Source organism: Dama dama, chromosome 26 (assembly GCF_033118175.1).
Source record: "Dama dama isolate Ldn47 chromosome 26, ASM3311817v1, whole genome shotgun sequence".
NCBI lineage: Eukaryota > Metazoa > Chordata > Mammalia > Artiodactyla > Cervidae > Dama > Dama dama.
The window spans coordinates 40926118-40954066 of NC_083706.1; the positions used below are offsets into that span (position 1 = coordinate 40926118).

At 36.5% G+C, this 27949-nt stretch overlaps 1 protein-coding gene across 1 annotated transcript; it reads right to left on the reverse strand.

The window, feature by feature from the left end:
• Window positions 1–450: 450 nt before the first annotated feature.
• Window positions 451–27872, reverse strand: LATS1 (large tumor suppressor kinase 1). Its single transcript, XM_061130422.1, has 7 exons — window positions 27402–27872; window positions 22764–22911; window positions 11834–13347; window positions 8788–9370; window positions 6154–6336; window positions 5839–5945; window positions 451–4255 (listed from the first exon to the last, which is right to left on the reverse strand). The coding sequence occupies exons 1-7, from the start codon at window positions 27741–27743 to the stop codon at window positions 3746–3748; spliced, it is 3387 nt and encodes a 1128-aa protein (XP_060986405.1). The 5' UTR covers window positions 27744–27872; the 3' UTR covers window positions 451–3745.
• Window positions 27873–27949: the final 77 nt, after the last annotated feature.

The following is a 27949-nucleotide window of genomic DNA, read 5'->3' on the forward strand; positions in this document are numbered from 1 at the left end:
ATAAAGAAAAAGATATTAGCCAATAACTTCACATTTTAAAAATCATAAACTGGACTCAAATGATACTAGAAGCAGAGTTTAATAATTGAAAATTATTAATTTTTTAAACCTGTACTGACCTAAAGGAAGCCTTTAACATGAACTATTTATTGTACTTATATTGGACAAAATGAAAACATTTTACTGGGTTACACTAACTCTATTCAGTTTGCCTTAATCTAAGTAGGAATTATCATTAGCTATATATATATTAATTCCAAAGTATCAGATTTTTGACCATAAATTTTCTGAGAATAAAAAGATTAAATATTTGAATTAAAATAGTCAACTTACCCTAAAAGCTTTCCACACATAATTTAAAGATTTGAATTTTGCTTTTTTTTTTTTTTTTTTATTTATGATCCCAGCAAATGTTACACTAGAGAAAATGATTGGGAAAATACAAATAGATTCATTAAAAACACAGGCTGATTATTCATTTCTACTACATTCATAAGTATGCAAAACAATTCAGTTATATTGCAAAGCTGTAATTCCTTTTCCTAACAAAGCATTACTTTATAAAACTGTAGTGTTGTACTGATTCAATTTTAATACAAAATACTTATATACATAATACAATATAAAAGTAAACTGTGGTATATAGTGCCTTCACAAGGGATCTATTAAGGCGCTTTACAAATATACCATTATATTGACCAAAATTACTTTTTGTTTTAGATTAAAACAAACAGGCTAAATGTTTTACTTTAAATACCAAAGGGATTTTTGTTTATTTTTGTTTATTAAAGAAAAATGTCTAAAGTACCTTAGGTAACAGCAGCAGCAATATCTAAAAATCCTCCCACTGTATTCTCTAATTTCAACATATTATTAAGTCAGAATAAATCATTTCCTCTCACAGTTTTGCACTTTGCAACAGCAGAAGGTTATAACTTTTTAAAAAAGTCAATTTCAAAGTGACTTCTTAGTCATACATTCTATAGTTTCTATTACAAATAAGGTAGAAAAGATATAGCAACAGGGCCTGCCTTCAGACATCACTGGACAATACATAACTGTATCTACAATTACATAATTACAGAACACATTTCATAAATACCATTGATATGCATAAAAGGGGAAAGTATAAGAAAGACAGCAAGTTTTTTTTTTTTTTTAATGAGTGGCAAAATTATTTTAAAAAGAAAACATGATTGATCAATGTTTTCACTCTATTTCAACTGAGAGCATACAGATTTTTGACATTGTTCTCATCTTTTTGGCAGGAAGCACCAGATTCCTACTGGAAGACTGGATATAGTTTGGGAATAAGTCAGCTCAATGTAGTTTTAATAGTTTGGGAATATGACAGTATATCCAAACTGTTAAAAAAATGCAGATACTAAAGGCTTGTACACTGCTTCATTTAAATACAAAAAGTTTATACTGTCAGAGAAAATTTAAAAGGATACAATATTTGTAGTGTCTGTTACATTTGAGGAATAAGGGCAACACAGATTTTGTGGGGAGAGGGAGAAGACAGCACCTTAGGTTTTCTACAATGTAACTGTAACAAAGTTGGTTCTATACTGTATTGCACCATAGTCCAGAAATAAAAACTAAATGGAAATTTCAATAAATCTGAGAAAGCCTGAAGAGCAAGGGGGTAACAACAAAAGTTCTTGAACTAATTTGTTTTGCATAGAATTTTATAGGACTAATCAAATGCTCCATGAAGTGAAGACTGCCATCTTACACAGTGCATTTTCTCACAATTCTGAGTAGAGGTCCTTCAAAATATTTCTATATTAAGCCTGTAACAAGTCAAACATGTTTGTTAGTGCCCTTAAAAGGGTGTGTTTAAAGTGGAGCGCTGTTCCAGAAAGAGAGGCATTCATAAGGATATCTTATCACACGGTACAGACCTTTCTCATCATAAATTATCAGTGTTTATACAAGATGTGCTAATCTGAGCACTAATCAGTAAATTTAAAGCAAAGTTCTTAATTTAATATATCAGTGTTCTTACAGGACAGAGGTCCATAACCAAGAGTTTGTGACAGGTTTCAACACATCCAACTGCATGCGACATCTTAGGCATGTTTATTGATGTGCATTTTCCTGGGAAGAGAGCCAATTTTCATCAGACTCTCGAAATGATCAATAACTGCCAAAGACCCACCATTACATAGTGGGTTATGCAGTGCTCTGAGAAGGCCACCTATGAAAACATTTTAAGTGTGAGCTAATTAATCTTTGCCCTCCCCAATTCAACTGGAACAGCTTTGCCTTTAATTTTACTTATATATATGATTCCATTAGCTTTTATAAGTTTGAAAATCACTAAAATTATGCCTCTTATCCACAGATACTAAGTTTTGATAAAAAAAAACTTCCCTACCAGTGGAGCTTAAGAAAAGCAAATAAAATATAAATTTTACTAATGTTAGAATAGAGCCCTTTTCCCCTTCCTAAAAGATAAGCTAAATGTATTTTGGTATGAGACAACAAGTTGTCCTTAAAACCTAAGTATTATATATAATAGTAACGCTGAAAGACATATTATTTAACTTTAAATAAGTTATGAGGTTTTGAATTTTCTACTATGACCACTATGTATTTTTTCCTAATTACTAATGGCCACCTTAATTAGGAGTTACATAATAATAATTTTTTTCGCCAATTAATCTGACCATAGGTAAAATCCTGCCAAATAGCCAGACTTTCCTTTGCCAGTAACAGTCCATGTATGCAGCACTGTTTTGAAAGAGGAAATCTATAACATTATTGATGACATAATCCAAACTATCACTATATAGAAAAAGTACCCACAAGTAAGTTCTAATCAAAGTTTTATATGAAGTTGAAAATAATCTCTCTGCTTAACATGTGGAATTATTTCTTTTCTAATTTGAGTCAAAATATGAAAGATCTTAGCTTTTAGTACTGAAACTTCTAATTTATGGCAGCTTTATTCCCTTTAAAAACTGAAAGCAGCATTAAAAATACCAATATAGAAAGAAAAATGTAGTGATTTGCTTCTTTCAAAGCCATTAATTTTTGAGATATGTTAAAAAATTAAATATTCTATAGAAGGGGAAAAAGATAAGCTGCACTATTTTTCATTTGGATGAGCATACTATATTTCATTTTTGTATTTCATATTTTGTATTCATATTCAACTTTGTATTTCTTATTTATCAAATGTGAATTATACAGATTATCATTAGCCTAGGAACACTCACCACCATGATGCCTTCATTTCTATAGCTTATTTTTTTCCAAGAATAAAGTTACGGGGAAAGGGAGGGAAAAAAAAAAAACAAAAACACCAGCTCTGTAAATGTGGGGTATATTTCATATTTGGTTAAAGCAAGATAAAACTAAAACTGTCTTTCAAAAAATTTTCAAAAATTCTTGTTTTTTAAAATTATTTAGCATTATGTACAAATAGATAACAGGCTTCTCCTTTTAAACAAAGCACTATTTTTTATTTTAAGTACTTTAAGTACCAAGAACTGACTATAATATTCAGCTCATAATTTACTTTCTTTATAACAAATTTTTTCTAAATTACTGATTAAAAAGGCTGGAATAAATTAATATTTAAAAGGATTTCCCATAATTTAGGAACATAAAATATTGTACACAGAGCAAACATACATAGCTCTGTCACATTTGCATAATTTTACTCTCAGAGCTTCAAAAAACCCTGCGTTTCAGGCCTTTTTGCAAATTCTCATTACAATTATTTCCTAGCGTGTCAGACATACACTAGATCACGATTTTTCATCTCTGAGCCTGTGTGCTGATCATCTTCGTCTGACTGCTGCTCTGAGCCTTGTGAATTAATATATTCATATTCAATAGGTTTTGGATAATTATAAGGGTAGCCATTGTCATCAAAAAACCTCCGAAAGGTAAATTCATAGAAAGCATGTTCAGGGTGCTTTCCATTTTTATACCATCCGTTGAGAGTGTCGTTTACATTTTCTTCCTCATTATCATCACTCCGTAACTTGTCAGGATCAACAGGATCAAAATTTGATGTATCTGTTGGGTGTGTGATTTTAGGAATGTATGAAGCAGATTGCTGTCTCAGGTCACTGGAAAAATCAATTGTTTTAAAAAATGGATGAGCTTTTATTTCATCAGCACCATTCTTGCCTAAGCGATCTTCTGGTCCTCGGCAGAGTTTAATAATAAGATCAGAGGCTTCAGGACTCAGTTTAGCTTGCGGTGGGATGTGAAGAGATGTTTGCCAGTTGATAACCTTTAAAGGAGATTTTTAAAAATTAGAAGGAAAGAGCTAAGAAAAATTTCCTCCAAGTTTTATGTGAAGAAGTCTTACTGGGCTATTTGTGTTTGTGTGTTTTTAAATAAATTGCATGGTATTTCACATTCCTTACGTTTATTTTTTTGGTTTGTTTTTTGGCCACGCCACACAGCTTATGGGATCTTAGGTCCCTGACCAGGGATCAAACCCATGCCTCCTGCATTGAGAGTGCACAGTCTTAACCACTGGACTGCCAGGGAAGTCCCTGAAGTTATCGTACTTGCAAACTCTTTTTTTCTCTCTGCTGTTGAGACTGCATAATTTCTATCGATTTTTCTTTAAGTTCACTGATTCTGTCCTCTTGCCAATACCATACCACGTGGATTAGTGTAACTTCCTCGTACGTCTTAAAATCAAGTAACTGATTCCTCAGACTCTGTTCTTTTAAAAACTTGCTTTTGTTATCAGTTTCTTTGTCTACCCAAATGAATTTTAGAATTGGCTCACCTATTCGACTGATTTTTTCATATTACTCTCATACCCTACAACTGTGCTAAACTCACTTATTAGTTCTATGGAGGTTTTCACAGATTGCCTGAGACTTTCAATATAGAAAATTATGCCACCTGTGAATAAAGCAAGTTTTATTTTTTTCTAACCTTTACGCTTTTTCTTTCATTGCTGTATTACACTGGCTAAGACATCCAGAACTATGCTGAATAAGACTCAGACCAGACATCCTTGCCTTGTTCTTAATCAAGCATCCAATTTTTCACACACACAGCACCCACACAAACATATATGTATTTCTACCTATGCATTTACTTACATATATACATATGTATTAAAATGAAGGCAAAATAAAGATAATTTCAGACAAATCTGACGCAAACCTGAGAGAATGTATTACCAGTAAACCTTTAACAAAAGAAATTCTGAAGGAAGTTTTAAATATAATTTATTAAATGAAGTGACAGACAGAAGTTATAATTTGAGGAGAGTGTCACAGAAAAGACAGTATGTCAAGACACGCTCAAAGAATGATTAAAAATGACCAGAAGTGAAACAGAAAGGAGGGAAACTTGTGAAACATGGGAGAGAAAGAAGGGCATTCCATACAGAGGGAATGGTATGAACAAAGAAACAAAGGAAAGACTTGGACTTTATAGACAAGGCCACTAAAAGGTTTCTTAAATGGGATAATTTGTGATCAAAATTGTGAGCAGCTTTTCATTTAAGTGCTAGGGAGATACAGACATTTGTTAGTAGTTTGGGGCAAGAATGTACGTGAAAGGAAACAAAGCCAGTAGTCAGTAGAAAGAATAAATTGGAATACATCTTCAAAAGGTACTAAAAACTTGTATGAGGAAGAACCATGAATGTAGTGTATGAATGAGGAAGGATATGAGGGTGGTAAACAGTCACATGGTGGAAACCACACGTGGAATTTTACTGGGTTCCTATATCCTTACAAGCTCATTCTTTAATTATAAATTAAGATGCTCTAAATAAAGGACTGATAAAGGTGTATGGTAATGGGGCTTCATAACAATTATTTTGGTACAGATTCTACACCTTACCTTCACTTGTGTTTCAAATGGTGTCTGTGCCAAGAAAGGAGGCTGTCCCACCAACATTTCAAAAAGAATGACACCAACACTCCACCAATCACACAACTGTGTATAACCTAAAATTAGACACCAAATTTATGGTTATTCATAAGCACTTTTGAAAAAACTGCTCAGAATGAATACAATCAAAATTAATATTAAATCACCAATTTATACTATAGAATTAATACTTTTATTGTAAACCTGAACCATTAGCCATATTCTCCTGTAAGTTTCTGCTGGTCTACAGGCACACTGAGATTCTTTATAAGACAAATGTTCTACCTGTTCGTAACAAGACTTCAGGCGCAATATAATTAGGAGTCCCAACCAAAGAATGTGCGAGACACCGCTGGTGCTGGCGGGCAGCTCTCCGCTCCAGTGGTTTCAGTCTATCACCACATCGACAGTTAGAGGGGTCACCCCATTCATTACTGAAATCCATGCTATCTTGCCGTGGATGGTCACCTGTACAGTAAAATAAATACATAAATAAAAGCAACAAGAGTAAACCTGTTTAATCTTTAGACATCGTAGTTTATAGTTAACAACACTTCCCCGTGTTGACAAGCTAAGACACAATGTATGCCAAATCACTGATGGTGTGCTTATTAATAACTAGACACTGTACTCTTGAAATACCAATAGGACAAGGTCTTACACTAAGAAAAATTAGCCTACAATGCAGTAATTTACTCAACAATAAATGATGACAATAAAAGTTATTGAGTAGGCAGGACTGAGAATTTGTTATTCAGGCTGCTCTCCAATACTATTCTGGACAAAGTTTCAAACAAATTAGATTTGTGTTTCATTTATTCAGCAAATGACAACAATAACAATAAAGACAATATTCTTCTCTCAGGCAGGTTATCTGTAGGGGAAAAATATAACAAATACATATGTAAGAAACAGTGATGCGTCCCGTACAGAGAATCAACATGCACTGCTATGGCAAATGTGCTGAGGTGACATTTGTTTAAAAAAAAAAAGAGGAACTCAACAATACGAAAACCAGACAAGGCATTCTACACACAACAGTACTAGAGAGGACCAGTGTGGTTAGTAAAGGGAAGAATGGAACGAAATGGAGCAGGAGACAGCGCACATGGGTTTTACAAGCAAAAGAAACAGTTTGCCTTTTACTCGCAAGTACAGTGAAGATACTGGAATATATATATATTTATACATATGAATATACTTACATATATACGTAAGTATTAAATGAAGGCATTTCTTTTTAAACACGTATCAGACCTTTTCATTCTCTTGAAGTGATGAAAAGGTCTGATACATGTTTTAAAAAGAAAACTTTTAACTGCTGTATAGAGAATAGATTATAGGGAGGACAAAGGTTTGAAAGAGAGACCAGGTAAGAGGCTGTTACAGTTAAGTTTGGACTATGATGATAATAGTGCAGATGGAGAAAAGTGAACACATTTAGAATCAAGGATGGGTAGTGGTAGTACAATTTACCAAAAGGGAGGGGGAACAAATAGGGAGGGGGAGAAATTAAGAATCGTTTATTAGCAGTGTTAAGTTTGAAAGGCCTATTAGGAATCCTTGTGAAAGGGGGAGGACATTTCTGAAGAGAGATTTGGAAGTCATTGATGCAGAGATAGTAATTAAAGCTATGACTGGATGAAATCACCTAGGGGAAAAAAGTCTGAAATTAACCTAACTGTAATAAACAACTGGGATGTTTGATTAAAATATAATTTCTACCCTCCAGTGGAGATTTTTCAATCAGAAGATTGGAATAGAGCCTAAGAATCATATTTTTAAGATAAGCCCCAGATAAGATTCAGGTAAATCTGGGGAGATATTAAATTACGTTAACCTGAACATTAAAGTAGGTTCAGCTATCTTAAGTTCTATCCATTTAATGTCAATCTGCTTGTGTTCACAAGAAACACTGGAGGCAATAATACTTACCTCAGAGGATTGCTGTGAACATTAAATTAGAATATATATAAAGCACCTAATCATGGTAAGTATTCAACAAATGTTAGATTGACTTACACTTCCATTAGTGCTTGGAGGGATCTTGGTGAGGCAGTGTGGTATAGCAGAAATAACATGGGCCCTGTAAGCAGACAAACCTGGGTTCAAAGCCTAGCCCTTACACTTATTTTCTGTCCGACCATGGGCAAATTTCTAACTTAGCCTCAGGTTCTTCACTCTGCCTCACAATGACATTGTGAGGATTAAAGAGAATCATGTACATAAAGTGTTTAAACAAGCTCTGTAACAGTCATACAATGGAATCCTAAAGAGCTGTGAAAATAAATGTTATATGCAGGAACACAGATGAACCTTACACAAATATAGGAAGTCAACATAAAGAATGATTACATTTAAATAAAGGTCCAAGAGTAGGCAAAATGAAGTAATATGTTGTTCAGGGATATGCTTAAAAGTATACAGAAAAGGAAAGAACTGATTATGGAGTTTTGAAATAAAGGTTAACTCTATGGAGGAAGGAAAGTGAAGTGATTGTTTAGGGACTTCAAAAATACTAAAAATCTAGTTCTTAAGCTGAGTGGTGTGTAGGGGGCTTCATTTAAAAATTATTTTCAAATTGTGTATGACAGAAAACCACAAAATTCTGTAAAGCAATTATCCTTCAATTAAAAAATTTTAAAAAATTATTTTCAAATGGTTATTTGTCTGACACATTTCACATTAACAAAATGTAAGGAGATTAACTCAAAAATGTTAATGACATTTAGAAATAATTAATTCTAACACACACTTTCATTTTATAAATCTAAGTATCTAAAGGATTCACTCACATTTATCCAATGGAGTTAAGACCTGACCCAGGACTTCTGGCTCCCATCCAGGGATAATATCATCTTATATTTTATTACACTAATAAGTCATATGAATATGTACAAATTTTATGATTTTACTCACCACTCTGGTAGTACTTAGAGTCATGTGTCCATCTGAAGCCAGTGCAGAGGCCGAAGTCAGTCAATTTAATATGACCATCCCGATCAATCAAAATGTTATCAGGTTTAATATCTCTATGAATAAAACCCATTTTATGAACACTTTCAACTGCACAGGTAAGTTCTGCTATGTAGAATCGTGCCAGATTTTCTGGAAAAATGCCCATTCTAATTAATAGGCTCATCATATCACCCCCAGGAATATAGTCCATTACAAAGTATAAATTGTCTTTGTCTTGGAATGAATAATAAAGACGAACTACCCATTCGTTGTCAGCTTCAGCCAGGATATCTCTCTCAGCTTTGACATGAGCAACTTGATTTCGAAGCAGAACATCTTTCTTTCGAAGAGTTTTTGTTGCATACAAAGCCTTGGTATCTACTTTTCTCGCTAGACAGACTTCACCAAATGCTCCTATTCCTAATGTCTTTATCTTCACAAACATAGACTTGTCCATTTTAGCCCTCTTAAGACGGATGTAATTAGACTCTTTTTGGCAAAGCATCTTTCTCATTTGATCTTGGGCATCTTGAGATAATCCAACCTAGGCAAATAAACTAAATATTAAATGAGGAATTATCTTCTATACTAAATATTAAGAAATTGCTTGGAAAAAGTTCAGGCATATATTTAAAGGTTAAATGCATAATAATTTTTAATAAAGCATGTTAGAAATCTAGAATATATTTCAGAGAAAATTAATTATCAAAATTATGCAGCATAAGGGATAGTTAACAGGATACACAAGGTGAATACATATGCAGAGTCTGCTGTGGAGAGCAAAGAGAAGATGCTATCAACAGTCAGCTTTCTACTCCTCTCTAATGCACTAAAAAAGAGTTCCCAATGTGCAATCACCAAACACGTTAACATGCACCCTCATCTATCTCTCCCTGCACATTCATCCCAAACTACATCATCAGATTGCTTTCATTATATGCATCTACTTGTGGAATGCCTATGTCTCAAATATTCTCATTTTGGTCTTCATGAAAAGAAATTCTTCACTCCAGGTTCATTTATTCTAAAAAACTGATGTATTAAGAACAAAAGAATATCTTCTCTAATCTACCCACTCACTAATAAGTCAGTCTTTCCTTTTATCTTTTTCAGGGCATTAGAGAAAGGGTAGGACTCACAGCCATCACTAACACAAAATGCACAGAGTATGTCCTACCTTATTTCAAAGGGACTACTTGTTTGATTATAAGGTATCTTTTAGATATTTTGGAACATTTCAAAGAAGAGTCAGTGTGACTTATGAAGATACCAAAAAAAACCCCAGATAAAAACAAAAACCAAAAACCAATGTCTAAGTAGACATGGAATACCTGGATTTAGAAGGAAAGAACAGTCTATTTATGACTAGTTAATAAAGGATTAATTTAAGAATTTAAATAGAAAAGGAATTTGTTTTGAAAAGTAGATAACTCTAGAAACGCAAGACTAATTAAAATACAGCAACCTCATGCTTCTGTTAGAATAAGCATTTGCATGCAAAATCTTTTAAGAAGGGTGGCATGCCAGACTTAGTAAACAACTGTTTCTCTTAAAATCTTACTTGCCTACACAGTAATGGAGGCTACAGAAGTCAGCAAAGCTTCCAACACCATAAAAGTTTAAATCAGCTATTAGTGAAAGTGAAGAGGAAAAAGGAAAAATAAACTAAGAAAATACATACAGACAGACTTTAGTAAGAAATCCTAAGAGCTAAATATGGATAAGCCATATAGGTTATTATGGTATTTCTCACAATAAAATTCAGTTTATAGCAAGAGTAACTATACCGTGAAGTCAGATCCAGAAAAATCATTTTAAAAGAACAGCTCTCTCAAATGTCATGAGAAACTTTAACACAAATGAGCCTCTTGGATTTGGGGCAGTAGGTGTAAGACTGGGAGTCAAACCTCTGACTTTAAACATGTGATAAAAGTAACAACAGTACCACTGTAGTATCTAATGAAGAGAGTTACATGGAATCACAACAGATATTAATATAATGTGTCTAATTATTCTGATCTCCTTTTTAGTAGATTTTAATAATTTCAGGACATTTCTCTAGTACATTAAAAAAATAAAATTAGAAGGGGAAATAACTGAAAGGAGATGTCTCTGATACTTTTAATAAGACCAGACTGATGAATAAACCCCTAAGCCCCAAAACAACTATAAGTAAAAATAAATGTTTCATAACTTTATCAAGAGATAGGGCTCAGATATTTCTGGTTTATTTTAAAATGTAAGATAATATATAAACTCTAGAAAATAACTCTTGCTTCAGTTTCCATTAAAGGGATTATGTATACCTAAACTGCATACTGCAAATTATACTTTACTTAATTTATTACAATTTTATTATAGAAAATTCTGAGTAAATCCTGAAATGCTAAAATAAAATGGTATAATCTAAAGTACTGTTTACTGTCTTTTAAATGATAATACATTTAGCATAAAAAGAAAAATACTAGACCACAGTATTTTAAAATAAACACCAAGCAAATGCATCATCAAGTATAAAAACAGAAAATTTAAAAGGTTTTATACTCAGCCATGAAAGGAATGAAACAATGCCATTTGTAGCAACATGGATGGACCTAGAGACTGTCATACAGAGTGAAGTCAGTTAGAAAAAGAAAGACAAATATAATGTTGCTTATATGTGGAATCAAAAAAAAATGCTACAAATGGACTTATTTACAAAACAGATCTAGAGTTATAGATGTAGAAAACAAACTTACGGTTACCAGCATGGTAAGGAATAAGCTGGGAGATTGGAACTGACATAGACACACTACTAATATTACACAGAGAACCAAAAAGGGCCTACTGTAGGGCACATGGAACTCTACTCAATATTCCACAGTGGCCTACATGGGGAAAGAATCTTAAAAAGAGTGGGCATATGTATATGAATAACTGATTCACTCTGTTGTACAACTGAAACACAACATTGTAAATCAACTGCATTCCAATAAAAATAAAAAATAATAATATAAAAAAGTTTTACCCGCATCATTTCGTTCTCTAATTGTTTTTTACGATGCAGACGTTGCTGATGAGATTTGAGCACATTTTCTACATGTTGCTCCATGAAGAATTTAAATGCCTGAGGAGAATAACTTTGAATACGAGATTCCCTTCGCTCTTCATCTTTCTTGTTTTTCCTAACGGTGATAGGTGAAGTGGTAATCTGTTTCTTTTCTTTATCTCCAGTATCAACATTGTCATAACTTTTTTCACTCTCATCTTCCTTAGGCAAGTTTGGCTGATCCTCTTTGCTAGACTTACTGACTGATTCATATGGAGGAACAGATGGGTTTTGGTGTAGCAGATGCTTGGGATAAGGTGGTGGCGGACCTTGATAGTTTGGAGCTTCAGCAACAGGTGGCATAACGGTCATATTTGAAGAGGTACTCTCAGGAAAAGGACTAGGTTGAACACTCTGAACGGGCTGTGGTATCCAAGAAGGGTGTGTAGGTGCTAAAGCAGTCTGCAGCTCTGGTTTCAATACACGTATACTTTTCACAGGCTGTTGAATGGGAGCTGGTGTAATAGCAGTGACTGTTGTAGCCGAAGGTTGAGAATTAGCAGAATGACTTGTTCTATTTCCTAATGGGTTATTAAAAGAATTTGACCTCACTGGTATGTTAGGTTGCCAAGGAGGGATTTCATGTCCGCTGCTTGGGGATGATTGGGCAGGAGCAGATGATGACTGAGGCCAAGTTGTTTGCAGTCCAGGTACATTAATGTTATAAAGTTCCATGTTATGACTATTTCTGTTTGGCACCATCATAGCTTGAGGAATGTTCCCATTTGTGTATGACGACGGAGCAGAAGAACCCCCTGCTTGTAAAGCAGAGGGGCTTTGTCCATTAGTTGGGGTCAGAGGATATGGAGGAGGTGGCTGCCGATTGACAGCGCCAGCAGGGACAACATTCTGGTGCATCATAAAATCAGTCTGACCGCTACCATTCTGAATTCCAGGTCTCCCGGGTGGAAAATTAAATTTGTTAGAACTCTGCATGATGATTGGCTGTCTGCCAACAGGAACAGCATTCATGCCTCTCTGTCCCTGATTAGGAGGATTCATCGGGGACGTGCTAAGAGGTGGTGGAGGATAGCCCTCCTGCCAGGCTCCAGGTGGAACGGGAGAGATTCGGGAGATGACGTAGTCCATGTTCCCAGAGTAGCGCTTTGTTTGAGAGTTTGGTTCCCATGATGGGGGAGGCGGCGTTGTACCTCTTGGAGGGGGAGTCTGGCCTCTTGGAGGTGGCGGGGGAGTGACACTCCTTACTTGAGGAGGCGGCGGGGGGTTCACCCTCTGTCCATTGCTAGGATGGGCTTGAGTAAACGCTGTGATACCAGATCCTGACAAAGGTCTTCCTACATCTGTCTGTGAGTTGGGACTTTCAGAACGGTATGCTACACTTTCTCCTAGTGGTGGACCATGTCTCTGAGGAACTAAGGATTCTTTAGAACCCTTCCAGCTTTGTTTGCGGTTAATTGATTGTTGCACACTCCCTATGGGAATAAAACAGAAAAAAACAACATGCTTTTTAACCTCCTACTTTTGAAAAATTTAGCTTGGAATTCTAAGGCTACTAAAAGATAATACTCTTTCAAGAATTACAAAAATAAAATTTCAGCTTGTGGTTTTATATTTTAAAATTTTATCCATTTTTGACTAGGTAATACTTTCTCAGAGCTTAAAATTCAGGCAGTACAAAAGGACACTGATCTCTGTCCCTTAGCCAACCAATGTCACTGAAGGTAACCAAGGTCATCAGTAAGATATTTCAGGAATACACAAGTAAACAGTACTAGAAAGGGGAAAGGAAACCTTCCTACACTGTTGGTGGGAATGTAAACTGGTATAGCCACTGTGGAGATTCATCAAAAAACTAAAACTAAGAGTTGCCACATGATCCAGCAATACCACTACTGGGTATGTATTTAGACAAAACTGTAATCTGAAAAGATGCATGTACCCAAATGTTCACAGCAGCACTATTTACAACAGCAAAGACAATAAGGAAACCTAAGTGTCCACTAACAAGTGAATAAATAATGTAGTGTACAGAGGAGCTACCCCTGGCCAGAGGTCAGGGGCGGCGGCCAAGAGGAGCTACCCCACGCCCAAGGTCAGGGGAGGCAGCCAATAGGAGCTACCCTGCACCCGAGTGAAGGGGCAGCAGCCGAGAGGGGCCACCCCCTGGCCGAGACGGGCTACCCCACACCCGAGGGAAGGGGCGGTGGCGAAGAGGAGCTCCCCCACATCCGAGGTAAGGAGCAGCGGCTGCGCTTTGCTGGAGCAGCCGTGAAGAAAGACCCCACGTCCGAGGTAAGAGAAACCCAGGTAAGATGGTAGGCACTGAAAGAGGGGATCAGGGGGGCAGACAGACTGAAGCTACAGTCACAGACAACTAGCCAATCTGATCACATGGACCACAGCCTTGTCTAACTCAATGAAACTAAGCCATGCTGTAAGGGGCCACCCAAGACAGACCGATCATGGTGGAAAGGTCTGACAGAATGTGGTCCAATGGAGAAGAGAATGGCAAAACACTTCAGTATTCTTGCCTTGAGAACCCCATGAACAGTATAAAAAGGCAAAAAGATAGGACAATGAAAGAGGAACTTCCTGGGTCAGTAGGTGCCCAATATGCTACTGGAGATCAGTGGAGAAACAACTCCAGAAAGAATGAAGGGATGGAGCCAAAGCAAAAACACCCAGTTGTGAATGGGACTGGTAATAGAAGCGAGATTCAATGCTGTAAAGAGCAATATTGCATAGGAACCTGGAATGTTAGGTCCATGAATCAAGGCAAATTGGAAGTGGTCAAACAGGAGATGACAAGAGTGAACATCGACATTCTAGAAATCAGCGAACTAAGATGGACTGGTATGGGTGAATTTAACTCAGATGACCATTATATCTACTACTGTGGGCAGGAATCCCTTAGAAGAAATGGAGTAGCCATCATAGTCAACAAGAGAGTCCAAAATGCAGTACTTGGATGCAATCTCAAAAACGACAGAATGATCTCTGTTCATTTCCAGGGCAAACCACTCAATAACACGGTAATTCAAGTCTATGCCCCGACCAGTAACATCAAAGAAGCTGAAGTTGAACAGTTCTATGAAGACCTACAAGACCTTCCAGAACTAACACCCCCAAAACATGTCCTTTTCATTATAGGGGACTGGAATGCAAAAGTAGGAAGTCAAGCTAACCGGAAGAGCTCAGTTAGGAGAGCGTTAGACTGAAAAGTAGGAAGTCAAGAAACACCTGGAGTAACAGGCAAATTTGGCCTTGGAGTACAGAATGAAGCAGGGCAAAGGTTAATAGAGTTTTGCAAGAGAACACACTGATCATAGCAAATACCCTCTTCCAACAACACAAGAGAAGACTCTACACATGGACATCACCAGATGGTCAACACCGAAATCAGATTGATTATATTCTTTGCAGCCAAAGATGGAGAAGCTCTATACAGTCAGCAAAAACAAGACCGGGAGCTGACTGTGGCTCAGATCATGAACTCCTTATTGCCAAATTCAGACTGAAATTGAAGAAAATGGAGAAAACCACTAGACCATTCAGGTATGACCTAAATCAAATCCCTTACGACTATACAGTGGAAGTGAGAAATAGATTTAGGGGACTAGATCTGATAGACAGAGTGCCTGATAAACTATGGATGGATGTTCATGACATTGTACAGGAGACAGGAATCAAGACCATCCCCAAGAAAAAGAAATGGCAAAAAAGCAAAATGGCTGTCTGAGGAGACCTTACAAATAGCTGTGAAAAGAAGGGAGGTGAAAAGCAAAGGAGAAAAGGAAAGATATACCCATTTGAATGCAGAGTTCCAAAGAATAGCCAGGAGAGATAAGAAAGCCTTCCTCAGTGATCAATGTAAAGAAATAGAGGAAAACAATAGAACGGGAAAGACTAGAGATCTCTTCAAGAAAATTAGAGATACAAAGGGAACATTTCATGCAAAGACGGGCTCAATAAAGGACAGAAATGGTGGGGACCTAACAGAAGCAGAAGATATTAAGAAGAGGTGGCAAGAATACACAGAAGAACTGTACAAAAAAGATCTTCATGATCCAGATAATCACGATGGTGTGATCACTCACCTAGAGCCAGATATCCTGGAATGTGAAGTCAAGTGGGCCTTAGAAAGCATCACTATGAACAAAGCTAGTGGAGGTGATGGAATTCCAGTTGAGCTATTTCAAATCTTGAAAGATGACACTAAGAATTGTTGCACTCAATATGCCAGCAAATAACGAAAACTCAGCAGTGGCCACAGGACTGGAGAAGGTCAGTTTTCATTCCAATCCTGAAGAAAGGCAATGCCAAAGAGTGCTCAAACTATCGCACAACTGCACTCATCTCACATGCTAGTAAAGTAATGCTTAAAATTCTCCAAGCCAGAGGAACCAGAGATTAAATTGCCAACATCCGCTGCATCATCAAAAAAGCAAGAGAGTTCCAGAAAAACATCTATTTCTGCTTTATTGACTATGCCAAAGCCTTTGACTGTGTGGATCACAATAAACTGTGGAAAATTCTGAAAGAGATGGGCATACCAGACTACCTGACCTTCCTCTTGAGAAACTTGTATGCAGGTCAGGAAGCAGCAGTTAGAACAGGATGTGGAACAACAGACTGGTTCCCAATAGGAAAAGGTGTATGTCAAGGCTGTATATTGTCACTCTGCTTATTTAACTTATATGCAGAGTACATCATGAGAAACACTGGGCTGGAGGAAGCACAAGCTGGAATCAAGATTGCCAGGAGAAATATCAATAACCTCAGATATGCCGATGACACCACCCTTATGGCAGAGTGAAGAGGAACTAAAAAGCCTCTTGATGAAAGTGAAAGAGGAGAGTGAAAAAGTTGGCTTAAAACTTAACATTCAGAAAACTAAGATCATGGCATCTGGTCCCATCACTTCATGGCAGATAGATGGGGAAACAGTGGAAACAGTGGCTGACTTGATTTTTCTGGGCTCCAAAATCACTGCAGATGGTGACTGCAGCCATGAAATTAAAAGACGCTTACTCCTTGGAAGGAATGTTATGACCAACTGAGACAGCATATTAAAAAGCAGAGACATTACTTTGCCAACAAAGGTCCATCTAGTCAAGGCTATGGTTTTTCCAGTGGTCATGTATGGATGTGAGAGTTGGACTATAAAGAAAGCTGAGTGCCAAAGAACTGATGCTTTTTGTGGTGTTGGAGAAGACTCTTGAAGAGTCCCTTGGACTGCAAGGAGATCCTACCAGCCCATCCTAAAGGAGATCAGTCCTGGGTGTTCATTGGAAGGACTGATGTTGAAGCTGAAACTCCAATATTTTGGCCAACTGATGTGAAGAGCTGACTCATTTGAAAAGACCCTGATGCTGGGAAAGATTGAGGGCAGGAGGAGAAGGGGATGACAGAGGATGAGATGGCTGGATGGCATCATCGACTCGATGGACATGGGTTTGGGTAGACTCCGGGAGTTGGTGATGGACAGGGAGGCCTGGTGTGCTGCGGTTCATGGGGTCGCAAAGAGTCGGACATGATTGAGTAACTGAACTGAACTGTACACACACACCCCCCGCCACAGGAATATTAGTCATAAAAAAAGAATGAAATAATGCTATTTGTAGCTACATGGATGCAACCAGAGATTATCATACAGCAAAGTAAGTCAGAAAGAGAAAGACAAATACCTTATATCACTTATATGTGGAATTTAAAATATGACACAAATGAATTTATCTGAGAAACAGACTCACAGATATAGATATAGAGAACAGATTTCTGGTTGTCAAAGGGGTGAGCGTAGAGGTGGGGAAGGTTGGATTGGAAGTTTGGGGCTAGCAGATGTAAACTGTTATATTTAGAGTGTATAAACGACAAGGTCCTATTGTATAGCATAGAGAACTATATTCAATATCCATTATGGTAATAAACCATAATGGAAAAAATATGAAAATGAATATATATATATAAAACTGAATCACTTTGCTGTACATCAGAAACAATGTAAATCAACTATACTTCAATTAAAAAAACAATATACCTCCTATATATATTATTGTGCCTGGGTCTTTTCATTTTAAAAAACCGAAGATTCTGTATTAGTACATAAAGCAGTTAGTACATGTATTAGTACATAAAGCAGTTTTTTACTTAAGAAAAAAAGTTATTACAGTTTTTCACTATATGGTTGTACCCAGATTTATTTAATTAGTTTCCCTGATGGCTATTAAAGTGGTTTCGAATCTTTTGGTTTACCCCTCCCTTCTGAAAGCAATGAAGATTTTTGTACAGATATCATTTCATAGATAAGTTAGGTGGGTAAATTATTGAAAATGGCATTATTGAGCCAAAGGATGTGTCCATTTGTAGTTTTGATAAATATAACACTAATTTTAAATATATTTCAGTATGGTTTTTAAAACAAAAAAAGTAAGGGATAACTAGCTGAACACTAAATAAGGTAGAGATTTTACAAAGTCTCTATTTAATGCAATTTCCAAATAAACAGGCAAGAAAACAGATGCTACCAAGGGGAAAAAAAATGATGTGTTCAAAATAGCTTTGTCACTTAGAAAAGTGCAGATATAATGTAATTTTAAATATATGTAAAATACATTTGTATAAAATACAATATACATAAATAATATATTCCAGAAGGATTAAACATTTAAATGTTAGAGATGATACCATACAAGTATACTAGGAAAAAAGCAGGGAACATTTGTTAACATTGGGGTACCTCTTTGTACCTCCTGGGAAGGTCTTCCCAAGTATGACAAACATAGAGAACAATATAGTAAAAGACTGATAGATTTAAGTACATAAAACAGTTAGCACCATTCAAAACAAAACAAATAAGAAACACCCATAAATTTGAAAGGTCAACACCACATTACTCTGATGGTGAACACATGTAAATCCATGGCTGATTCATGTCAATGTATGACAAAAACCACTACAATATTGTAAAGTAATTAGCCTCCAACTAATAAAAATAAATGAAAAAAAAAAGAACACATGAAAAAAGAAATTGGTAAATATTCAGAACGTGCAGTTTAACACTCTATTTCATCGAGGCTTGGCAGCATCCTGGGGCTATGATTTCTGGGACAGCCATCACTCTGCGCAAGTTACACAAGTCCTCTGACCATGGAGGACTCTTAGCTTCCTTGGAGAGTCAGCAGAGGCCAAATGCACCAAGCCACTCTCCCACTTTTACCAGTTAAGACGAAATCCCTGCAACCCTCAAGTACACTGTGCTTAGCCGTGCCTAGCTGCTCAGTCGTGTCCAGCTCCTTACGACCCCATGGACTGGCCTGCCAGGCTCCTCTGTCCATGGGGGTTCTCCAGGCAAGAATACTGGAGTGGGTTGCCACGCCCTCCTTCAAGGGAATCTTTCCAATCCAGGGACTGAACCCAGATCTTCCGTGGTGCAGGCGGATTCTTTACCGTCTTGAGCCACCAGGAAGGCCCAAGTACACTGTGACCCTTATTGCTCTGAACTGCCCATGAAGATCTCTGTGTTCTTCTACTTCCCAAACCCCCCACTACTGCCCTCTAGACACACTTTATTCTATGACAAGCAAATGCTCCTCCATTACTGACCTCTGCTCCAAGCTTTCCCCCACCTTCTTAAAGCGTATTATCATCTGCTGACATTACTTCCCTTTCAGCCCTTTACAGTTAAGGTTTTCTTTAAAAAATGAACTGGGTTAAAAGATGGAGCTCGACTTCTTTGCTCTCCATTTACGTTTCTAGATCATGGTTATTTCTGCATTCTCTTTTAAAAAGCCAGTTCTTTAGAAGCTCATGCTATCTGTGGCAGGTCACATTCATTCTTTTAATGTTCGCTTAATGAACACCTACTTGCTCACCTTCATTGACCCATCAATTCTAACTTTGATGCTCTCCGCTAAGCCCTGACATTCTATAACTTCAACATCCACATAGATAAACCATGAATCACCCTGGTTCCAGGTTCAATCCCTGGTCAAGGAACTGAAAGTGGTGTGGCACAGCCCCACCCCCCCACAAAAGAAAACTGGATAAGAATTCTGAAGTATCAGGCTAGGATCTTCAACAAATTCTACAATATAATGGGATACTTTCACTTGGATAACTCAATGAACCTAACTAAACCTTATGTCAAAAACCAGACTTATGATTTTTCTCCACCAAATTCTGTCCTCTGAGCATTCCCTTTCATAACGTGAGGCATCACCACCCATTTTTATACACTAAAAGCCTAAGAGTCACCCTACTCTGTTATCACCCACCACATGCAATCTGTATCTATGTTCGTATCAATTTTATTCCACCTATCTCTTTCTTAATTCATTCAATTTTCTCCACCACCAACTCCCTAGTTCAAATTACCTTCATTTCCTGTGTCCTGTATTTCTTATCAAGTCTACATCCTCCTTTGCTCTAATTCATTCTTATCCATTGCACCTATCTTTCTGAAACACAAAGTTAATCATGTCACTACCCCGCTTGAAATGCGTCTGCAACCTCCTATTGCACTTAGGATAAAATCAGTAGACAGTCCTGCATAGTCGGGCCCCTATGCATGTCTCCATTCATATCTTATACTCTTGTTTTCAGCGTTTGAGCCACTTTCATTTCTTCGAATGTACATACCTTACTGAAAGAAAAGTCAAAGCAAAAGTCACTCAGTTGTGTCCGACTCTTTGCGACCCCATGGATTATACAGTCCATGGAATTCTCTAGGCCAGAATACTGGGGTGGATAGCCTTTCTCTTCTCCAGGGGATCTTCCCAACCTAGGAATTGAACCCAGGTCTCCCATGTTGCCAAACAAGCCATGCATAGGAACAAACTTCCTCACTAAGCCCATCCCCACTAACCCTTTCTTTCTTCAGATATCAGCTCTATTATCAGTTTAACAGGAAGATTTTCTCTGATGTCCTTGATCAGGTCAAAAACCCCTCTATCATGTAAGTCCACAGAATCACATAACTCTCCTCTCTTCATTCGCACTTGTAATTCTACATGTATTTCTGTATTTTATCTCCCTTACCAGAATCTCAGCTCCAAAAAAGGGCAACAACTTAATACCCAGTGCCAAGCAAAGGGCCTGAAACAGAAGTTAACCAATAAAAATTTGCTGAGTGAAAGAATGAAAAAATTAGGCCTCTTACAAATCAATTTAAAAAGATAAATACAAGATTAAGAAAAAATTAAAATGTCAATTTAAAGATAATCAATAAACAAATGCTCAAGCTGACCAGTGATCAAAGAAATGTGGATGTAAACTGATAGTATTTTCATAACCATTAAACATATGAAAAGGATAATACCTAGCATTTACAAATACAGGCATTCTCATATTAAACTGATTGGGACAGTATATGTTGGTAACACCTTTCTGGACAGCAATACAGGCATATCTTGGATGGAGAAGGTTGTGGGTTCAGTTCCAGGCCAGGTCAGGAAGGTGAATAATGTGATAAAGTGAGTCATACAGACTTTTTCGTTTCTCTGTGCATAGAAAGGTTATGTTTACCTTATACACACACACACACGTGAATATATGAATATATATATTTACACACACACACTATAGTGAGTGGGTAATGGCATTACATCTAAAAAACAATGTACATACCTTATTAAAAATACTTTATTGCTAAAAAAAAGGCTAACCATCATCTGAGAATCATACTTCAGAGAATCATACTCTTTACTGGTGGAAGGTTTGAAACATTTCGAGAATTACCAAAATAAGACACAGAGACATGAACTGAGCAAATGCTGCTTGCAAAATGGCACCAACAGACTTGCTTGGTGCAGGGCTGCCACAAACCTTCAATTTGTAAAAAATGCAGTATCTGCAAAATGCAATGAAGTGAAGCACAAGAATATGAAGTATGCCCCTAAGAAAAACTTTCTGTAAGTCTTTGAAAATCTACTTTTACCTAATCACTAGAAATGTACAAAGATTTAGGTAAAAGGGCATTTACTTCAGTATGTCTGTAATGGCAAAAAAAAAAAAAAGAAGCCAGGCAAATGTCAAAAAATGAGAGGCTGGCTAAATAACATATGTGATATATCTACCTCACTGTAGCTAAGGGTTTTGTAGGCCATTTAATAACAATGAAAGTTTTACATAGTGAAGTAAGTGAAAAAAGCAGGTTTTAATATGCCCTCTGCTTTCACTTAAACAATAAACAAAATACAGACATATAAATCCACAGGAAAAAAAGACTAAGAAATAAAACATACCAAAGTCTGGTGGGTATTTATAGTGGTGCTTTATTTCGTTTACCTTCTAAATCTTTGACGAACATGTTTCACAATAAGAGAAAATTATATACATGAAAAAGGAATAGTTTGAATGATGATATTTATGGTTAAAAAGAAAAATATTTCAGTTGCATTATAACCAATCAAGCAGTTCTCAACCTAGATTGCTGCTTATCAGAATTAACTATGGAACTTTAGGGCCCCAGCAAATTCGTTTTGGTTTAATAACTATAATGTTATTATTCTGGCTTGAGACTCTCACTTACTGTGATGCTTTTAACAGTTCCTAAGACAAAACATTTTATATACTTAAATATTTTTAAATATTTAAGGCAAGGGTGGGATGTTCTGAGAGAAGAGCATTGAAACAAGTATATTATCAAGGGTGAAACAGATCGCCAGCCCAGGGTGGATGCATGAGACAGGTGCTCAGGGCTGGTGCACTGGGAAGACCCAGAGGGATGGGATGGGGAGGGAGGCGGGAGGGGGGATCGGAATGGGGAACACACGTAAATCCATGGCTGATTCATGTCAATGTATGGCAAAAACCACTACAATATAAAAGAAATAAATAAATAAATATTATAAAATAAGAGATCAGGAAAAAAACATTGATTAATCACCTGGCTTCAAGTTGGCATTAACAGGTCTGGCAGCTGCTGCGGCCATCTGTTCCCGTCGAGGATCTTGATAACTCATTTTACTGATGAATTCAATTGCGGCTTCTATACTTCTGTTATTAGTTTTCTGAAGAGCTTGTATAACCATATCCTGACATGAAGTTTAATAAAATTTAAATCATATCATTAATAAGGAAAGAACACTATAATTTCCACTAGAGAAGTTCATAATTTTGAGGAACAAGGCCTCAAGCCATAATACTAATATCCTGTTTGTAAAACTACTATGAGGCGGAGGGGCAAGATAAGGGTAGGGTATTAAGAGGTACAAACTACTATAGATAAAATAAATAAGCTACAAGGTATAGCACAGTAAAACTATAAAAATCCATACAATCTCAGATTACTGAAGAAAACAAAACAAACCCTCGAATCCTTCAAATGTTTCTTTAATATTTTCACCTTTATGTAAAGTATTCCTGTTTTCTTCTAGGGGTTTTCCCAGCTACAGTCATAATAACATGCTTCTGAATTTCTCATTCTTAATTTCATTTTATATAAACAGAGATTATTAAAAACAGTATCAATCAACATACTGGAAACCACTCTTTTGCATCATGGGAAGTACTTTATTAAACATCTCTATTGTGTTTATTAGTAAAAGAGCTATGTTGTTCTGGTTCCTACCTCGTAAGAGTTTAAGGACATAAATACAGGACAAATGGTAGAGGGAAAACACTCAGACTTTATGTGATTATGTCACAAAGACTTTAGGAGACTAGGTGGTATGACAGAAAAAAAAGGAATTTGAGATCAACTGGAACCAAAGAGTCTGAGTTCCAGCAGCCCTGCATTATTTTCTCATGCTTAGAAGCAAAAATACACTCCAAAAAAAAAAAAATACACTCCAGTGACTGGAGATTTATGAGCCTCACTTTAGAACTGAGCAAACTTTGGCAACTTAATTTAACATCTCAGAGCTCAATTTCTTTATCTGTAATTCACTCAGAATTGACATGAGGATTACACAAGAAAGTATGTAAAAGCACAGAGGCACAGTGCCTAGAGCTCAGATATGGGTTGTTCTCCTGCTCTGTTTCTTATCCTTTATGTTATGTAAACATAAATTATACACTGACATGCAGAAAGTATACTGATACGCATTTTTCAAGAGGGAGGCAGCTACTTACTTGTCCTATAGGATTTACTATTTCAAAAACTATGTTTAAATGAAAAACGGCTTAGTAAGACAATGGGTTGAACAGACACTGTTAGGCAATCGTCTTACACAAAGTGACTAGAGATGACTGTGAGGCCAAGTAAAAAAGGCTGTGGCAGAGACTTGCTGCTTACTCAAGACCTAGTCTTTCTTTAAAAAGTTCTTTAAAAAGTTTAAAAAGGATTTTGACAGAAGTTTTCCTTACACCTACAGTGGCCACGTGACAATTCTGACCAATGAGACAAAAAGGATTTCTGGAGGAATGCTGCTATCCCTGATTTAGGTACTGGTCCTTGTTGTATCCTGTTTCTTAGACAACAGATAAAAAGGTACAGTGTGGTCACATTTTATGTGATCAGACTTTGCAAATTTGTAGTGAGATACAAAGGATTAGTAAGTCTCACTTTATGTGAAAATTTAAAAGAATACAAATCACTCAAATTAAAATTCATCAGGGAGGGCTTAACTTTAAAACTGGTTAAACCAAGTAAACTGCAAACTGTATTTAAGCTGTTATCACATGGCAGTGCCATCTCAGTTGGTAAGAACACTGATGCCCACCATTCTTTTTCAACACTGTGGAAACCATATCCTTAAGCGCATTAGAATTTCAGCCTGTGATTTTGATGATTAATAATTATGCTGGCCTTTATTTTTGAATTTTATTGCTATATGTTAAAATATTTGTTACATCTGTAACAGTATCAACCAAGTGCTCCTTATATGGGGGTGTTAGTGCCCGTGTGAAAAAGAGCACCCTCAAATCAGTAACTTTGGAACAGAAGTCCTGTATGATACAAAAACATTATGTCCATATTGCTGTGCTTTGGCTTTTCATGCTTAGAAGCAAAAATATATTCCAGTGATTGTAGCTATATGTGACCCAAGAATACAGTGATCCTATTTAATATTTATTCCTATGAGGAAATTAATCTTGAAATATTTAAGGCAAAAAAAAAAAAAAAAGTGAAAACTGAATCAGAATTTTGAAGTACCAAGTTAGGATCTTGAACAAATTCTGCAATACAATGGGAAGCTATCAGAAAGAATGATTCAGGAGGCAGAAGAAGTAAACTGCCATACTCTTTATATCACTGCAAATATAAATAATACCATTACTTCCTTATTTGAATAAATGAGAATTGATAAATGTCTAAATGTTTTTAGTAAAGCAACCTTGCTAAAGGGGCTACTAATGTCATAAGGTAAACAATTTTGAAATGTGTGATTGCAGTAAAGCTAACATCTTTGTAATGCAAAGCAATTCTTATTATTGCCAACAGATAAAGAATAGGGCACTGACTAATGCCTTACAATTCTTAAAACTGTCTACGTTAGAAAAAAATTTTAAGTTCCGTAAAGGTATGGTGGCTTCCCTTGTGGCTCAGCTGGTAAAGAATCCGCCTGCAAAGCGGGAGACCTGGGTTCGATCCGTGGGTTGGGAAGATTCCCTGGAGAAGGGAAAGGCTAACCACTCCAGTATTCTGGCCTGGAGAATTCCATGGATTGTATAGTCCACGGGTTCACAAAGAGTCGGACACGACTGATCGACTTTCACACTAAGGGTATGGAGCATTTTTGTTATGATTCCCTACCCCAACTGATGCGTTCACACATAGTAAGAGTTCCATAAATACATACTTAATGATGTGACTTAATCTGACATACACATTATCACTCAAGGGCCTTTATAGTATAGCCATGTGCTTTCCTAAACTTCCTCTTCCTAGTACTATGTAAGAGGAAAGTAAAAGATCAATGATTCAGCCTTCTCTTTATTCTCTGCCTTGTGACTAAAGGGTTAGGAAGAAAGTACTCTAAAAAATCTCCATTCAAGCCATTTCTTTAATCCTCCAACTATTAACCAAGTCCTCTCCTCTACATATATTTTCTGGTGCAATTCCAATATTTTTAAAACATTTAAATACAAAATTAATAGGAAATAAGATTAATCAAATGAAGAGAATGGGCCAGAAAGAATCTTTTTTCTTCCTAGTTTTGTTGTAAATTTCCTGTTTCAAATCCATTACTATAATGCATACTTAGGTTCTCATTTTTTAAATTAAACATAGAGACAGTTGAAAATGTGGTCACTAGAATATTAACAAAGTGAAGAAATTTTAAGGGTAATTAATTTTGTGTGGTGAAGCTAAAGGTAATTCTTAGTTTTTTCCCTTATGTAGTTTAATTTTTAACATGGAATAGATAATACTTTTAAAATCAGGAAAAACGTTACTATAATTTTTAAAGAAAATGTAATCAATGCCTTATTATTAACATTTAGTTATAATTTCCATGGCCAGTTTTTACCTAGAATGATTTCTGCCATTTAAAATACTCATCTGAAGAATATAATCACAGAAAAGAAATTTTATTAGTAACTTAAAACAAAATATGATTAAATAATAATGGCTATGAAAACTTTCAAAATGAGTTCTAAAGGTAAAAATATTAAAGTTAGTATAATTAACATGAACTGAAATTTCATCAAAAAACTGAAATTCTTGGAGATTGATCAATAAGTAAATTTTTAGTTTTTGTGAATTTAAGATTTGCATCTGAGAGTTATGTGAACGTAACTGCTTAATGATATCTCTGACTGTACTTCCTTCTCTGTAACATAAGCTTAAACTTCATATCCTGAGGGCTATCATTACTTCAACAGCCACTCAGCTCACCATAGCAACTATGACACACGAGCAGATGTCCTTACCCTGACCCCACCTGCGGCTTTCCTCACCTGCACTTTGGCTCTGACTTCATAACCTTTTAAATCTCAGAACCACAGAAAAAAATAAAGACATATTAATTATTTTGCTTCAATAACTAATGAAATTGTGAACAACATTCTTTTCTTGTAGGATGTACATAGTTGTATGACTCACTGGAAAAGACCCTGATGCTGGGAAAGATTGAAGGCAGGAGGAGAAGGGGAAGACAGAAGATGAGATGGTTGGATGGCATCACTAATTTGGTGGGCATGAGTTTGAGCAAGCTCTGGGAGTTGGTGATGGACAGGGAAGCCTGGTGTGCTGCAGTCCAAGGGCTCACAAAGAGTCGGACATGACTGAGCGACTGAACTGAACTGAACTGATGGTAGTTGGTGGTTCAGTCGCTAAGTCGTGTCCAACTCTTGCAACCCCATGGACTGTAGCCTGCCAGGTTCCTCTGTCGATGGGATTCTCCAGGCAAGAATACTGGAGTGGGTTGCCATTTCCTTCTCCAGGGGATCTTCCCAACCCAGGAGTCAAACCCAAGTCTCCTGCATTGCAGGCAGATTCTTTAGGGACTGAGCTACCAGGGAAGCCCTACATATTTGTATACATACATAAATTCTCAAAGGCAACATTTAGGCAGGAGATCACCTAAAGTGCTACACAGTGTAAGGTAAGAAAAATTCTTTTGTTTTTAACAGTGCTTACCTCATCAAATCCAGCAGCTTGCAAGTCTTGAAGCATTTGTGGATTAACTTCTGAAGGACTTCGACTTGTTTCATTTGCAAATGGTTGTAGAGAGTTTCGAATTTCCAACAAGGCTTTATGATGCATCCCAAACTTGGGGGGATTTCTGACTTGCCGAGGATCTTCAGCTGACATTTTACCCATGTTTTGCTCAGCCTTAGCAGCATCCGATGGTTTGGATAAGTTCCTAAGGGATTCCCGAATTTCTTGCAGCATCTGCCGACTGCTGCCAGTGTAGTTACTGGCAGGAAAGGTCTTAGGCCTCATTTGTCTATATCCTTCCGGCTTTTCACTCCTCTTCATGAAAACATCTATATGTATAACCCACACAAAAGACTTCTGTAACAGCTACTGGATTCAGAGCTTTCCCTTGAGCAAAACTTAAAAAAATCTTTTGCAGAAGTCCCCAGGAATGTTACAATTCTTTACAATCTAAATAAAAGAAAAAAATAAACAAAGCTATAAAGTGACTGACTGATAAAGCAGTGCCATGCACAGTAGGTATCCCT

Bases quoted from the DNA above. Each gene is read 5' to 3' on its own strand.
- LATS1 (XM_061130422.1), bottom strand. From the start codon at position 27,743: ATGAAGAGGAGTGAAAAGCCGGAAGGATATAGACAAATGAGGCCTAAG. The intron at 13,348-22,763 runs GTGATTAATCAA...TTATTCCCATAG, and splicing joins TAATGCCAACTTGAAGCCAG to GGAGTGTGCAACAATCAATT. The intron at 9,371-11,833 runs GTAAAACTTTTT...TTATTTGCCTAG, and splicing joins TAGAGAACGAAATGATGCGG to GTTGGATTATCTCAAGATGC.